At 37.7% G+C, this 14698-nt stretch overlaps 1 protein-coding gene across 1 annotated transcript in view; it reads left to right on the top strand.

The window, feature by feature from the left end:
• Positions 1–14698, top strand: part of COL24A1 (collagen type XXIV alpha 1 chain) — a 122456-nt gene that overhangs the window by 42852 nt on the left and 64906 nt on the right. Inside the window, exons 13-19 of the mRNA XM_066325158.1 lie at positions 28–81; positions 2537–2581; positions 6606–6659; positions 6751–6795; positions 7174–7227; positions 7845–7898; positions 9503–9556. Coding sequence (XP_066181255.1) covers positions 28–81; positions 2537–2581; positions 6606–6659; positions 6751–6795; positions 7174–7227; positions 7845–7898; positions 9503–9556 — 360 coding nt within the window. The remainder of the gene's footprint in view (positions 1–27; positions 82–2536; positions 2582–6605; positions 6660–6750; positions 6796–7173; positions 7228–7844; positions 7899–9502; positions 9557–14698) is intronic.

Genomic DNA, 14698 nt, shown 5'->3' with positions numbered 1-14698 from the left:
AGAACAGGTATTTCTATTCTGCTTTAGGGTTTTCCAGGTGACTTTGGAAATAGAGGCCCTCCTGGTCCAGATGGAAGTCCTGTAAGTATTGAATTGTGTGTTGATTAACATAATAAAATTTGTAAAACTCAGTATTAACTCCCCTCCAAAATTTAAAGATACTTTTGCCTCAAAAGAAATGTTTTCAAGTCCACAGGAAAATTTTGGACTGTTAACTTTTCCCGTGGAAATTGCTAGGAAACTACTGTAATAAGTATAAAAGAGGAAGAAAATGTTCAGAAAGCTGCCAAGAGAACACATTTTCCACTGCTGCATGTGCTGACTACCTTGAGAATCAGATCTCTTGCTGCCCTCATTGGAATACTAATGTCAATATTCTGTTTTCAGAAGTTTCTTGCATTAGATGTGACTTTGTGCTGTTTATTTAAACCATTATTCAAAGATCACCTTAACAAAATAGGATTCTGCCTGCATGTAAAACCCCAGCTTTTGTGTGCTTGTGCATTTGATGGTTGATTTCATCCTTTGAACTGCTACTAAACACATTATGTTAGCATGTCATTTAGTGCATTGTAATCAGTGTGATAACAGCTTTGTCCTTGGCAGTGTGTGCCCTTGCAGTGTGGTGTTCAGCCTGTGGCACAGTCACGTCGCTTCACAGGCTGCCCTCAAAGGAGCTTTGCTGTCTTGCTCTGAAACTCTGGCTGCAGACTCTAAACTCAGGTTTCTTCTGGTGTCAGAAACCGGTGAAAGGCTTTGGGCAAGAGAAGAGAAAACAGCAAGTGCTGGGTAAAAGAGCAGCTGATTTAAATCATCTTGTATTGTTCAATGCTCCTTTGGAAACCACTATCACTTTGCGTCTAAAGATTTTTTCTGATATGGAACAGACTAATCAACTAGACAGAGTTTCTCTGTTTTTTGAAGGTCTGCCTTGACACTCATCTTAGAAATTTGTTTTAGAAAGCTTAAGTGAGTTTGCTGGTGGGTTATCAATGTTTGGTGCCAACATTTCGGTACACAGGAAAAAAAATTCTTATGCATTTCTGGTCCCTAAGGCAAAGCTTCCCTTGTTGGAATGTCAGGTGATATCAGTATGGTTTTCATCTTGAAAACTCACTGAGGGGTTGAGTGTCACCAGCTCCCTTGCAAATGATATTTAAAGCTGGTTATTCCTTCCCCTCCTCGTATTCCCAAGTCTCCCTCCATTCCTGATAAAGCAGATATTGTCTTTCTACCAGATCTGCAGAACAGTACTTCACTAGAAACAAGCTCAGAAATCCTGGATCTGAAATTACAGACTTGCACATTACAAAGAAGCCTGTTTTACTGCAAAGCATTTGCAAACAAGTTCCATCTAATCTGCCAAGACAGCTGCTGATCTTACTGCCTTCTTTGACAAGCAGCAACCCCTCTCCCCTTTTCCCCCAAAGCTCACCCTGCAGGGCTTGTTCAGGCAAGGGGCCAGTGCTGCAGCTGCAGGGGTCTGCAATGCTAAAGGCATATTTAAAGAGCCTCTCTTTGAGCTGGCACTGGAGACCAGGAGCTGCCTGGGAGGCCTGTGGCAGCAGGAACTTGTAGGGAAGACATTTCTTCTCATGTGCTGACTTGACATAAATGACATTTGTCTCCATGCCTAATTTCTTCTTCTTAACTGACTAATGCCATCCTTCATTTCCACAGCACCCTCTCAATCCTCTGAGGATGTCAGTCTGCCTCAGAGGATGTTGCTGAAGCATTCAGCTTCCCCTGTGGTAGTTTAGGGCAGGTTGGAGAAAGGGTGTAGGCACCGGAGGAGGGAGGAGAGCACAAAGGTGTCCTCTGTGCCATATCCACCAGCCATGGCCAGTTGGACACTTTCAGAAGAGCTTAGAATTGCTCACATGAAACTTCCCCTTCCCTGTAGGTGCCAACAGGCTGCAGTGGACCCTGTGTATGTTATCCACTGAGTACCAGGTCCCAGGTGTTGGGACAGCTTGCATGGGACATGGTGACCTGGAGGGCTACAATGCCTGTTTCACGTAGGGCAAAGAGACTTAGCAACTGTTTTCAGCAGTGTTTCAACCTCTTCTGAGGTAAACTATGGCAGATGTAGTAGTGGAGTACTATTGAATTGTTAGGTTCTATTTGAAGTACAAATACCATAGTTTGTACCAAGAAATAATTTTTCATAAAGAGCCTTTAATTTGCAGAGGTCTTTCTGTGAACTGAGATGGTGCTCTTCTTTATTTTTCAAAGGAATCTTAATAAATTTGTTATTCACACTCAAAAAAATTGGGGTTTTTTTTTCCTTCCACTTTAAGTATCATGATAAAAAAAAATCTCATATTCTTACATTAACAGCAGAAATGTTCCTGTGATGCAAATAGCTAGTGCTCTAATTCCACAATCCAGGGATTTTACTAAGCATATTAGCTGTCACTCTTTGGAAACTCTGCACAAATCAAAACTGACTTGCTTTTTAATCACTTTTACTTTATCACTGGGATTCCTTTTAAATGATAAAATTCAGGTAATCTAAGATTAACTTTCTCTAAAGGGAATTGTTGGTGGTGTTGGTCCTCCTGGATTTCCAGGACTAAGAGTGAGTATATTTTTATTACTTACTTTGATATGACTGCATTAGAGCATTTGTCTTGTGTGTTTGTGAAATAGTAAAAACAATTATGGAAATTCAAGAATTTAAACAGCTTTTATTTGAGATAGCCAAGATTTTAAATAATATCACTCTACAAAATTGCTGTCATGTTGGCAGCATGGAGCCTTTCTCCATTTGGTGTGGATTTGTATTCGCTTGTTTCTGATCCAGTGTGTTTGGGTTTTTTGTTTGAAATGACCAAGTTTGCTAGTTCCTATCACTAAAGCCAGTGTGAAGGGTGCAGTGGTCTCAAACATTTTAATGACAACAGTCCTCATTGGTTCCTGAATATGGCTACCAAATTCAAAGCAGAATTAATTTCTAAGAAAAATAACTTTATCATTTACAAGATCATATTAATTTTTTCAATATATGTAGAATAAGGCTATGATGGTCACTGTGGAGCTGCACACAGTAGTTGTGTCTGTCAATTGTGCCAGAGAAACTCTGTGAGTCCTACAGAATGTGGGAAAGACTGTCATTCTGAGTAGTCTCACTCCCTTGTTTTTCTTCAATTCATGTATTTACTCATAGAGGACCTCTGATTCTTGATGTTGTCTCTGTCATGTCTGGCTACACAGCCACATTCTTAACAAGAGAGAAAAAGCAAGTGTTTACACTTCAATTAAGGAAGCCATGATTATCTCCAGTGTTTGCTTTATGGATTTTTTTGATATCTGCAGATCTGAAACATTCTTAATAAGTTTGTTTTACACTGATGGTCATCTTACTTTCCTTTGAAGCACAACAGTTGAGTTCAATTGTTATTCTTTCTAATTATACGTTCATAACAAGAAAGAATTCCTGTAAGTAATCCTTTGCTGCCTGATTAGGATTGTTACAGCACTGCTATAGTGAAAACAAGAGCTTGGTCAAGAAACCTCTGTAGCCTCCAGCCTTCATCATCAAACATGATTTTCTGTGTTCTTGTCAGTTGACGTAGTCAGACCAATTGACACACTAGTGAGACTGGAGCTTGTGCTCTTGAGAATTTGCTTAGAATTGTGGTTTGCATTTTTCTCTTACATGACTGTCTTTGGAATTTAATCTCAAAGACTTTGATAATTGTACAAACGTACCTGAAGTTTTTTAAAAAGCCTACTATATATCACTTCCAAAAAGATACTGTTATTGATTATTTTGACTAAAATTTAGCAGTTTAGCCCTACCTAGAGTTCATGAGCATAAATGTTTGCAGGATCAAAGCTGCTTGTGCCTTCTTGCTGAGTTGCAATCACTTACAGAGAGATTGAGTGTCGATAGTTTTTGTGAAGTAGAAAAATAATTTTCAATAACCAGTCCAAAGCTTTTGCCATTTGTATGTAGATGGAATATAACCATAATGAGAGCTATTTCTTGGGGGGAAAAAAACAAAGAAGTTGATGACATGTTTAGATTCTGAACAGCATGAAATTAACAATTTAGAGTGTGAGCTCCATTTGAATGGCCTTCTCTTGTTTATATGTGGGACTCTTTAACATGGTTCCATTGTATGGGTTAGTCTGGTTTCCTCTTTCACAGTCATTTCACAGAATTGGAAGAGGTGTCCTTTCTCCCAGAGGTTTTTTACAAGGGACCATTTCACTCTTCCATCTGTAGCAGAATGTCGCCAAGACCCTGGGGGAGTTTCAGGTGACCCCAGCATCCCCAGGTGCAGTCTGTGTGGTGCAGCCCTGTTCCTTGGCCACACCTGCTCTCCAAATGGGTCTGTGCTCCCTTGGCCTCAGCTTTCTCTTGTGCAGGCAGATGCTCATGGTCATCCAAAACTGAGTAAAGAGCTACAGTCCTTAGTGTTTACTTTAAAATATTTTGTCAGTTGTAACACATTATACTACTACAAGATGCAGTATTGAACATGAGATTAAATATATTTTCTGGCAGAAACCAAGAGCATTAATTCAAACAGCTTGTCTAGCCCAGCTGTGTGCAGTGTCAAGAGTTAGTTATATTTTTGTCTTTGCTCATGAGAACAATGGCAAAGTGAACAGCAGCAGCAAGCTGAGTCCAGTAATTCCTTCCACCCATGATATTTTTTCAATATACGAAGTTGTTGCCAAGTTCAGAGTTTTGGCTGGCTGAACAGTCAGCCTTTCAAGACTTAGCAAGGCCATGAGTTTTAATAAGATAAAGAGTTTCAGAAAATTTACTGCTAGATACCCAAATTAGTTTTTCTTTTTAATTTTTAAATGTCTTTTCCTTTAAAAAAAAAAACAAAAAACAAAAAAAACCCAAAAAAAAACAAAAAAAAGACAACCAACAAAAAAAACCCACTTAATACTAGGAAAACTTTAGTTATCTGGTATTTTATCTTTTTGACTGAATAATGCAATTTGGTTTTAGTTTCACTTGTCACATAGAAATGTTGAAAAAGTTACACTTGATGTAGCTGCAGGTTTTATTGATCAGCAAGTTTTATCCAAAGTGATAAGCATATGTTAACATATAGGAAAGCTGTTGTAGGTGGAGGATGATTAAAAAATCTGACAGACTAATTCAACTCTTTTTGAGTTTTATTTTTGTGTGGTTCCAGTTCTTTACTGTTAATTAAAGTCTCTCATGTATCTGGAGACTGTAACAGGCGTTTAATGAACCTGAATGTTGTAAAGCTGTTTTGGAACTTCTTCCTGTTGCTGTTGTGAGCTGAATTTCCCAGCTCAGTATCCCTCTGTGATTTTCCAATCAATTCTGTTGTTACCATAAGAGTGCATTTCAACATTCAGTATTATTAAGCATAAATGCCTTGCTGAACTAGAATATGTAGTGCAACTCAGAGACAGCAACATCAACAATTTACTTGATCAGCTAGCACGAGAGAATATATTATTTAAGCAGTCATGGAAAGCTAAAGAAATGTAGAGTGGCAATTTTCTTGGGAGCTCTACCAAGCACCATTAAACACTAAGTGATTGGTCTTGTTTTTTCTTCACTGAGCCATAAGTCTGATGGTGGCTGCAGAAGAATGTAGTTGCTAACATTGCTGCAAGAGTGTCCAGGGGAATAATGAATGTGTGCTCAACTGGAAATGCATAGATGCCCGTAACATCTTTTCCACATCACTCTCGGCAAGTGGCAAAAGATTGCTTTATTCATATGTGTTGTTAAATTTTTGCATAGCCATAGAGATATAAACATTGCCTTTTTTTTTTTTTTTTTTTTTTTGTTGGTTTTTTTTTTGTTTTTTTTTGTTTTTCTTCCCTGAGGTTGAATAGGCAGCAAGAAGATAGACTTCTCCCTTTGTAATACAGTTTTAAGTATTCTAAGTCAGGTCTTAGTTTAGCTCATGCTTTTTCATTAATATTATTGCTGTTGCTGTTCTTTAAAAGATTCCTAAGTTTTGTGATTCAATTTTTTTTCCTGTGCCATAAAACTGCCTAAATAAATCCCAGAAAGAAGAATTGTAGTAAGGACTCTGAAGGTACCTTAGAACAGAAAAGGTTAGCATGTCAATCAGAATGTAGGTTTGATTCTGCACACTTGGTATTTAGTCACAACCAATTTTTTTCTTTCTTTACTTTTTACTCATGGAAGTCACTGATAGATGAGAAATTGAGTAAAAGGACCATTTAAAAGGCCACTTAGGGCCCTACTCAACATAGAATAATTTCTTTAAGCCAAATTTGATGCCTACAGAGAAGTGCTGTTATGTAAGCCTAAGGACAGCAGCAATGACCGCTGAGTGTGTAGCTGCAGTACAAAAGAAAGCTCCCTGAATTTGCATTGCTTAATGCACTGTTTTCTTCTTTTGAATTTGTAATCTACATGAGAAGAGGGAATTTTGTTTCTGCTGATTTTGTTGGGAACTGCAAATGTGTAAGACTTTATGATACCGATACCCGTTTTTTCCCTAAGAAATTAACCTAAAAAATATTTTGGTTTCTCTCTGTGGTGCAGAAAAAAAGCCACATTGTGTTAGGAGTGTTTAAATTACCCCATTTCATCAAATGCAGTCACCTTTCTTGCTGTTTGATAGGGAGACATTGGGCCAGCAGGACTGACTGGACCATCAGGAATTCCAGGGCCCATGGTATGGTATTTAATCATCCCATAGCCACATGCTTGTGCTGCTTTCCCAATTATGGTCAAGCATTGGATTTATATTTTCTTTATTTTAACAGGGTTTCCCAGGGAGTGTGGGACAGCCTGGAATGAAAGGTGATAAGGTGATTTAAATATTTTCATTATTTTGGAGACATATAGTTCCTTCATTAAAACTTGAGCATAATGTACTTGGTAAAGTCTTCCCTTTTTCCTTTTGATTTCTTTTTCTTCTGACTTTTGTTTCTTAAATTTATGTCAGACTCATGATCTGGTACTTTAGACAAACTTTTTCCTGAACATAACACTAACTACTGAACATAATAATCCAGGTCTGTGTCTTTAGACTTTCCTGGAAGAGGCATTTCAGTGAAGCATCTTGCATTGTCAAAGATCTGTGTTAATTTTAAATAGTGAATATTGAATTAATCTTTCTCTGTTTCTGAAAACTACCCCATTTTAAGCCTCATACATATGTCTGCATAAAATTCTGTGTTGTTTAGGGTGAACATGGCCTTGCAGGAGAGCCAGGAGATCAGGGGTACCCAGGAGACAAGGTAAGTTATAATTGCATTGTTTTACGAACTTATCCAGTTTCAGCAACTTCATCCGGCTTATGAGTCTCTTAAAATGCAGCAGATTGGTTGCATAAAAGTAGAATGCAGTAGTAATACTTTCTGGATATCCCTGTTTTAACATACTTTTAAGAAATTTTGTGCTACTTAAAACTCAGCTATGGAAAGTGTGCACAAAGACAAGTAAAGGGCACAAACAGAATTCTGGCAGTTGTGTGTATAGAGATGCATCAAACATTATGGTGTGATCTCAATCTTTTAATGAACTGTTGTAAAAGGTATTTTTCCCTTGACCCTCGAGGTTCATCTGCAGCTCACCTGGACCTGCTGTGGTTAGCAGCAGCACATGGTCTGGCATGCTCCTTCACATCATCAAAACTGAGATAAATAAGGATCATCTTTCCTGTTTGGCTAGTACATCACAAGTCACTGAAATAGCACATCCTGTGAGAACTCTTTTGATGCAAGTTGAATGTTAGAAGATAGTTTTCAACCCGCAGAATTCTTTAAAGCCTGTTTCAGGTGTCAAAACATAGCAATTTATTGCTTCCAAAATAAAAATTAATTTTCACGTGCATTTAATAACTTTCTTTTTTCAGGGTGCTCTTGGTTTACCAGGACCCCCAGGGATCAGAGGAAAACTAGGACCTCCAGTAAGTTTACACATGATATTTGCTGTCAGTATATCACTGAATGTTGTTGATATTTGATACTACTGTTGATATTTGACACTTGTATGATTGTTATGTTCACAGTGCAAGGTCCAAGCTACTTTTATTTCTAGTGACTGGTGTTAATGAGTGAGTCAGATCCTAAAACGTGGGACTAGTACAAATATTAATATATGTGTCAAATTTCAATATGGTGCTTAGGATATTAGATATTCTGTGACAATCATTGTGTTGGGGAGTGAACATATAGGTAATATCTGAAAGAAATCCACAGAGCTCTGGGAACTTCCAGATGACCATTTGGACTAGCTGGATTTGGAGGGAATGTGTGAGAACTCAATAATAATAGCTAGTCATTTGTCACAGGGATGGGAGTAGTCATGAATTCCTATATTTACTGATTTTAGCAGCTTTAAAGACATCTGTGGGCTGCTGCCACTGCTGCTGGGTTTTTAAATGTTGAGGCAGAAAAGGCATACTGTGCAGAGTTACCTGCTTTTCCTCACCTTTTTAGTGCTCTCTCTTTTCAATATATAATTAAAAGCAGCCAATATTCACTCCAGTGTCAATTTTCTTGTGTAAAATCAAGCCAATAACTGCTAAACCTACGTAGACGTCATGAATGTCATGGGCCCTTAAATTCAATAACAAAGACTTTCCTTGTCCCATAGAACTTAGAGTATAAGCACTAATCCTGCAACAAACTTACACAAATTTGCTTAAGCTTAGATGGGAAAAATCACTTTTTTTTGCTTTTAAAGGTACAAGAAGTTTTATTTTAAGATAAACATGTGAATGAGCCTATTCCTGAAAGAGTTGTGGATTTTAAGCACAGGCTGAACGTGACCAACCTTATGACTTATTATTTGTGATTAAATTCAGCTATGAGACCTCAGTCCTGCAAGTAATAGAAATTCAACCTTGTAGAGTAAATTTACAGTGAAATAATTCATGTTAAAAATTAGAGAAATGTTTCCCAGGTCAGACCTTCATTTTCCTCAAGTGACATCTACTTATGGTGGAAGAAAACTTGTGAAAATGTAGAAGAACAGATAAAAACTTAGAGAAATCAGAACAAATATAACTTAAAGAAATGTGGCCCATTTTTAGATGGGTTGAAATTTGTATGTAATGGAGTTACCATTACATGTGGATCGGACCTCATTTTATTGCTGTTAATCACAAAACTGCCATTTCTTTGGTTGTGATTGGATACTTAAGATTTATAAGTGGATAACCAATATCTGTAACAGTTACTTTCTGGATGTTTAAAGAATATGTAACTTTTTTTCTGAAAAGAGCTATATATTTAAAGGAGGTTTTATGTGGTTCCTCCCAAAACTCTCATTTTTCTCTGTCTGAAATGAATTTGATTTTTTTTTTTTGTGACTTCAAAGAGATATGAAGAATTAGTTTTAATAGTGTCCAAAGAGATGCAGGTATAAAATTTCCTATTTAGTGAAAAAGTCATCTCAACATTTCTGTTGGCCTTTTTGTTAAGAAGTGCTTTTAAAAATCTTCATAACCATCTGTTTTAAAAAATAAATTATCATCAGAAATCTTAACTGTTTGGGGTTTTTTTTAAGGGGAAAATTGGAGAACCTGGACCTCGTGGACCATTGGGTCCTCAGGGACCCGAGGTAAGGAATTGCGTGATAGGAGTAAATTAAATGTTGGTTCTAAACTATGAAAATAGGAGATAAATGGGTTTACTTCATAAAAGACTTAGTTTTCTTAGTTGAATTAGGAAAATCTTTTTATTCAGTAAAATTTGATTAATTCATTCTCCTTCATAAAGTATAAAAAGATTCCAGCTCATGATTTTTTCTGCAAGATACTAACGTACAGGATATTTCAATACAAAGTAGTTCTTCATTTGCTTATGTGAGTCGGATTTGCTGTCTCTTGAGTCCTGCCGTGGGGTACACCTGGATTGAGAATCATGTGATTTCTCAGGCACACTTCCATTTGTCGATTCTAAAACATGTTTACAAGTGGGATTTTCCATTTTCCAGACCTGATTGCATATTATCACTTACAAGAAACACAAGGAATAAACACTAGTTACCTGGGCAGCATTGCCAAGCATTTGAATCTAGAAGTGAATTTTCCTGAGAACTCCTTAGTGTTGTGGAAGTCTACACAGAAACTGTCAGTCTCCAAATTGTCCCATTTTGGTGCTTTTTTGCATTTATATCGCAGGCTTGAAGGAAAAATGCTGTGGTCTGTGACAGAAAGACATGTTTATACACAGACACATGTATTTGCTAGAGAGATGAAAGCAGAAATTGTGGACTGTTCTTTCTAATCAGCCTCCTGCAATGAATGTATTTGGGTTTTGTTTGGTTTGTGGTGGGGTTTCTTTGGAGGTTTTCCTTTAAAAAAAAAAAGAAAAAAAAAAAAAAAAGTGAATGGAAGGCATATACTAGCAATGATCTTTTCTTTACATGAGCATATCTCCTCAAACCAAGGCTCTATGCTCCCACCTTTCTTTTAAGGCAGAAGCCTTCGCTGAGCGAAGACTCTCTGGAAAGTAGCATTGTAGCAACACAAGGTGTTCATGCGAGAATAAGTCTCTCTGTTTTAGCCAAAGGGTGTGCAGAAGACACAAAGCCTGTGCATGTTGTCCCCAGCTGCCACCCTCTGTGGCTCAGGATTTTAGACTTTTCTAGCTTGTTCTTATTAACAAAAGAGGCCCTTGCATGATCTCTTTGCACAGCTTACAGCAAGGGGGACCTGCAGCAGGTTAATCCCAAATTTTTGTCTTGAAACCTGTGTCCTGCTGCCTCTGCTGATAGTCTTTCATAGTTCCTTATTCCAACACAGATATGCTACTCCTTTGTGTCTGGGGAAAAGATCAGCCTTCTGGGCTGGTTACCCTCAGGGCAGATATGGATGTGAATCATTCTGTCTGAAAAGCTCAGCATTTCTCCTTGCTCAGGAGTGCAGGATTACTTCATCATTAGAAGGCAAATAAAGCGCATGATGCTAGATAATTAAACTTGAGTGTCCAGGTTCTTTGCTCTGAGTAATTGTCTGCAAAATGGCGAGTTTAAAACTACAAAGCAATGTTTCTCTTAACTTCAGTCATGCAAGACAAGTCCAAATAAAGTAAAAGAGATTTTTCCACCTTTTAACTTCATAAAATATGGTCACCATATGGCAAAATGGAAACAGAAGGGATGTAGGATAGCAGCATACTGGGATTTTGGACAAATTGAAGATACTAGAAGTTCTACAATGAAAGGAATTTAAATTAAGCAGCTTAAAACTGAAGAGTATGTGTCCCTCCTGTTACATTGTCTTAAACAAAAAACCTAGCTGTTGTTGACAGAAGTTATTAGACACAACTGACTGTATGCAGTATGAGCAAATAATGTAGATTTTCCACAAGAAAAGCCTACTGTCATATGTCTGATCATGTCTCTTCTTCTAAAACCAGCTAGCAGATCAGACAGGTCAGCTTTTCTTGTTCCTATTTCATTATCTGCATGGTCAGACTTCCTGTGACCCCATGTAGGAAATATGCATTATATCATAAAGTAAATGTTTCCTAGATGTTTCTGGAAATAGAAGAATGTGATGCATTAGTGTCATACAAGGAGAGTATTTTGAATTTGGTATAGATGTGACAATCCATATTCCTTCTGTGAAAGATTTTCTTTAAAGAAAACCCAAACCTATATTGGGATTTGTTGGACTTTGTTGTGAGCAGGAAGAACAAGACTGTATCTGCCCAGTGGCAGAACCTCTCAGACTCTACTTCCAGCTATTTCTCTCCCCTTTGGTCCAACACTTAAGACAGTGGGATTTATGAATGTGCCCTTGTCCCCATTTGTTTTGGGTACATGTGAAATAAGAAATTGGGAATCCTTTGATCTTTCCATTTACACATTTGAGTGTTTCATTTCCACTGTAAAGACTAAGTAGTCCTATCCCTGATTTTCTTCCTTTGTAAACTGCTGTAACTGGCACTACCGCAGCTAAAGTCTGTAATTGTCTCTGCACACAACAGTGGGAGCAGGGCAGGCAGACTCTGATCATCCTCACGGGGGTTTTGTGATTTTGAATGCAGATCACCAGTGAATTGCTTCCTAAATCTTTCCTCTGCAGCTGTGCAGCCAAGGTGCACCAGGTCAGAGTTGAAATAAGCCACCCACCTATAGCCAGGGTCCATTTGAGACCTGCAGTGCTGATGGCAGGAGTGGCCAGAGGGAGGGGACAAAGGTCTCACTCTCTGGGTGGCCAGATAAGGGTTGGCTGCCAAGTCATTTTTTCAGTACAGGAGTCCTGTAGTGTCAAGCCAAATCCTCTTCTGGGTATGTTTCTGCAGAGCCAGGGTCTGTCGCGTGCCTGGATGCCTGCTGCTCACTGGAAGTTCTCAGTGAACACTTTATGGAGTGTATTCTTCACTGGTTGACACATTATGCTGCTTTGTCATGCATCTGAAAATGAACTGCCAAAATATGAAATTTCTGCAGAGCTTTGTTTTATTGGTATGACAACTGGAAAGTGCTGATCTGACTGTTTTAACCCAGTGTCTCTGTTTACTGTGTATAATGAGGTATGCAGTGCTTATTGTTAATGTGAATGAAATTAGACAAGCCTTTAACAGGCTTCCACATGTATTCAGAATACTTTATAGTTAAATTTTGCTCTAGGAATTGCATTTAATTATGCCCCCAAAACAAGAGTGATAGTTCCCTTCAGATGTGACTTCAGAATGTTATAAATAGGTTTCATCTGAAGCAGAGAGAATTAGTCATTATCTTCAATAGAACATTTTTCATCTGTGCAGTATTTTGATCTGATGTCATTAGCTTATTCCTTCAGGAAGATACTTGCATGGGACTCAGCTGGTGTGTTTCATGCTTAAGCCTTACAAAAGAAAAGGATACATTCAAATAACAGTAAAGAGTCAAAAAGGCACATATTTTGTAAGTGAATCAGTGGCTGCTTTGAGGTGTTCGTTTAACAAAAACTTTATTTTTAGTGCATGTTTCATGTGCATTATCACATGATTTTTGAGTTTTTGCAAACAATGCCAGGTGTGCAGTGATAACATAGCCTTCTGTTCCAATATTGCATCAATTAACTTGCATGCAAATGATTTATGGGAAATACAGAAATAAAGATAATTTAAAGGCTGAATTAATTGCATGTTCTGGCATGTATCTGTGGAATTGCTCTTGGTGAAATATTGCTTATATTCTTTATTTGCACAGAATCTTCATCTGGTCCTTTCCCAAAGTTCCATGTCTGCATAACAAATTCTTTCAGAAGAATAATAGACACTTACTGGAGGATTGTAGTTTTTTGCAGAAACCTTCCTTTTGTGATTTGATTTTAATAATTAGTAATGAATCTCTAATAAGGTATCTTGTTGGAGTTCAGTAGCTGCATCCAGTTAGTCTTGCTTCTGAAAATTTATTCTTAATTCTCTTTGAAATGAATTGCAAGCTATGATTGAATGAATTCCTATTGGAGCAGGAAAACCTGGTGGCTGAAGGGCTACTGCAGTCCCTGGAGTCATTTTCTCTCCACGCTGCCTTTCTTCCAGTGCTTGTCCTGATCCCCTTGAGGGCAGCCAAGGGCATGAAGATGGGTGGCCAGTGTTGCTGGCAAATGTCATGTGAAAAGAGTTTGAAGTAGGATTCTGCAAATGTGAGAGAATTTCCCATGGAAATGGAGTGTAATGTCTCTATATGTCTGATATTCTGCTTCCATATTAGCAGGCACACAGAAAAATAAATGCAAAGCAAAAGCTTTGGCAGAATGCTCATCTCTGGGGCACTGAGACCTGCTCTAACATAGTGACAACTTAGTCATCTCTGCATTTTTTTTTTTAATTAAACATTAAATGGGAGCAATAAGTATGTTAATTTTATATTTAAATGTTCAGTACAAAAAGAAACATTTCCACTGCAAAGTTAAAGCAAATTTGTGCTAAGATAGTTGGCACTTTGGGTTTTTTTGATGCCACATTTCTTTTGATTAGATGAAGTGGATTCTAAAGTGTTTTGCTGGCAAAAGACTGCATCTGTAGCAAGATTTTGAAAGTAATTTGTATCCTACCAGCTGCTGGCTCCTGGCTGATGAAAATTAAGACTCTGCATTTCCTTAGAAGAAGTCATAATACCAAGAGCTGTTTTGTTTTGAATAGTCTCTGCTGAAAACTACATTGCAGCTGGAAACTATACATTAATCTCCTGGCCTTTCACTTATGGAAGAATAATGAATTTTTAATCTGGAGTAACTTCTCAGGGAGCTGGATGCTGAATAACTCATGGCAGATTTAGGTTTTGCTAGAGGTATACCCTGCTTCACTACGAGGAATCTGAATGGCAAGTGCCATTGCTGAAGTGTTTCAAGAGCTCCTCCCTGGTTCATTCTTTTTCTGGAATTGTCTAAAGTGTGTGTTTGTGTCCTGGATTATTACACTTATTTCATGGATTATTAATGTGAGAACATCTTAGAAACAGTGTTCTAATACTGCCATAGCATCTGCCTTTTCTACATGGTTGTGCTCAAGAAGAAAAGTCTTAATCTGTCTTCATAGCAAAGATAAAAATTATGAGGATTTTACATTTTTAATGGATTGTTTAGTGTTGATGCTCTCAGCCCAGTAACACTCTTGTATCCTAAGACTTTGCCTGATGTGAAAAGATTTCAAAATACCAAGTTTGTTCTATCTGCAGTATTACTTGTCCACATGGTCATGGTCCTTGCTGAATTCCCTCTAGAAAAATTTAAACAAATAAATAAATAAGGTAGATATATTT

This window comes from Sylvia atricapilla, chromosome 9 (genome assembly GCF_009819655.1).
Source record: "Sylvia atricapilla isolate bSylAtr1 chromosome 9, bSylAtr1.pri, whole genome shotgun sequence".
Classification (NCBI taxonomy): domain Eukaryota; kingdom Metazoa; phylum Chordata; class Aves; order Passeriformes; family Sylviidae; genus Sylvia; species Sylvia atricapilla.
The sequence above is the reverse complement of the archived record's forward strand: the minus strand, read 5'-3'. Positions and strand labels throughout refer to the sequence as shown.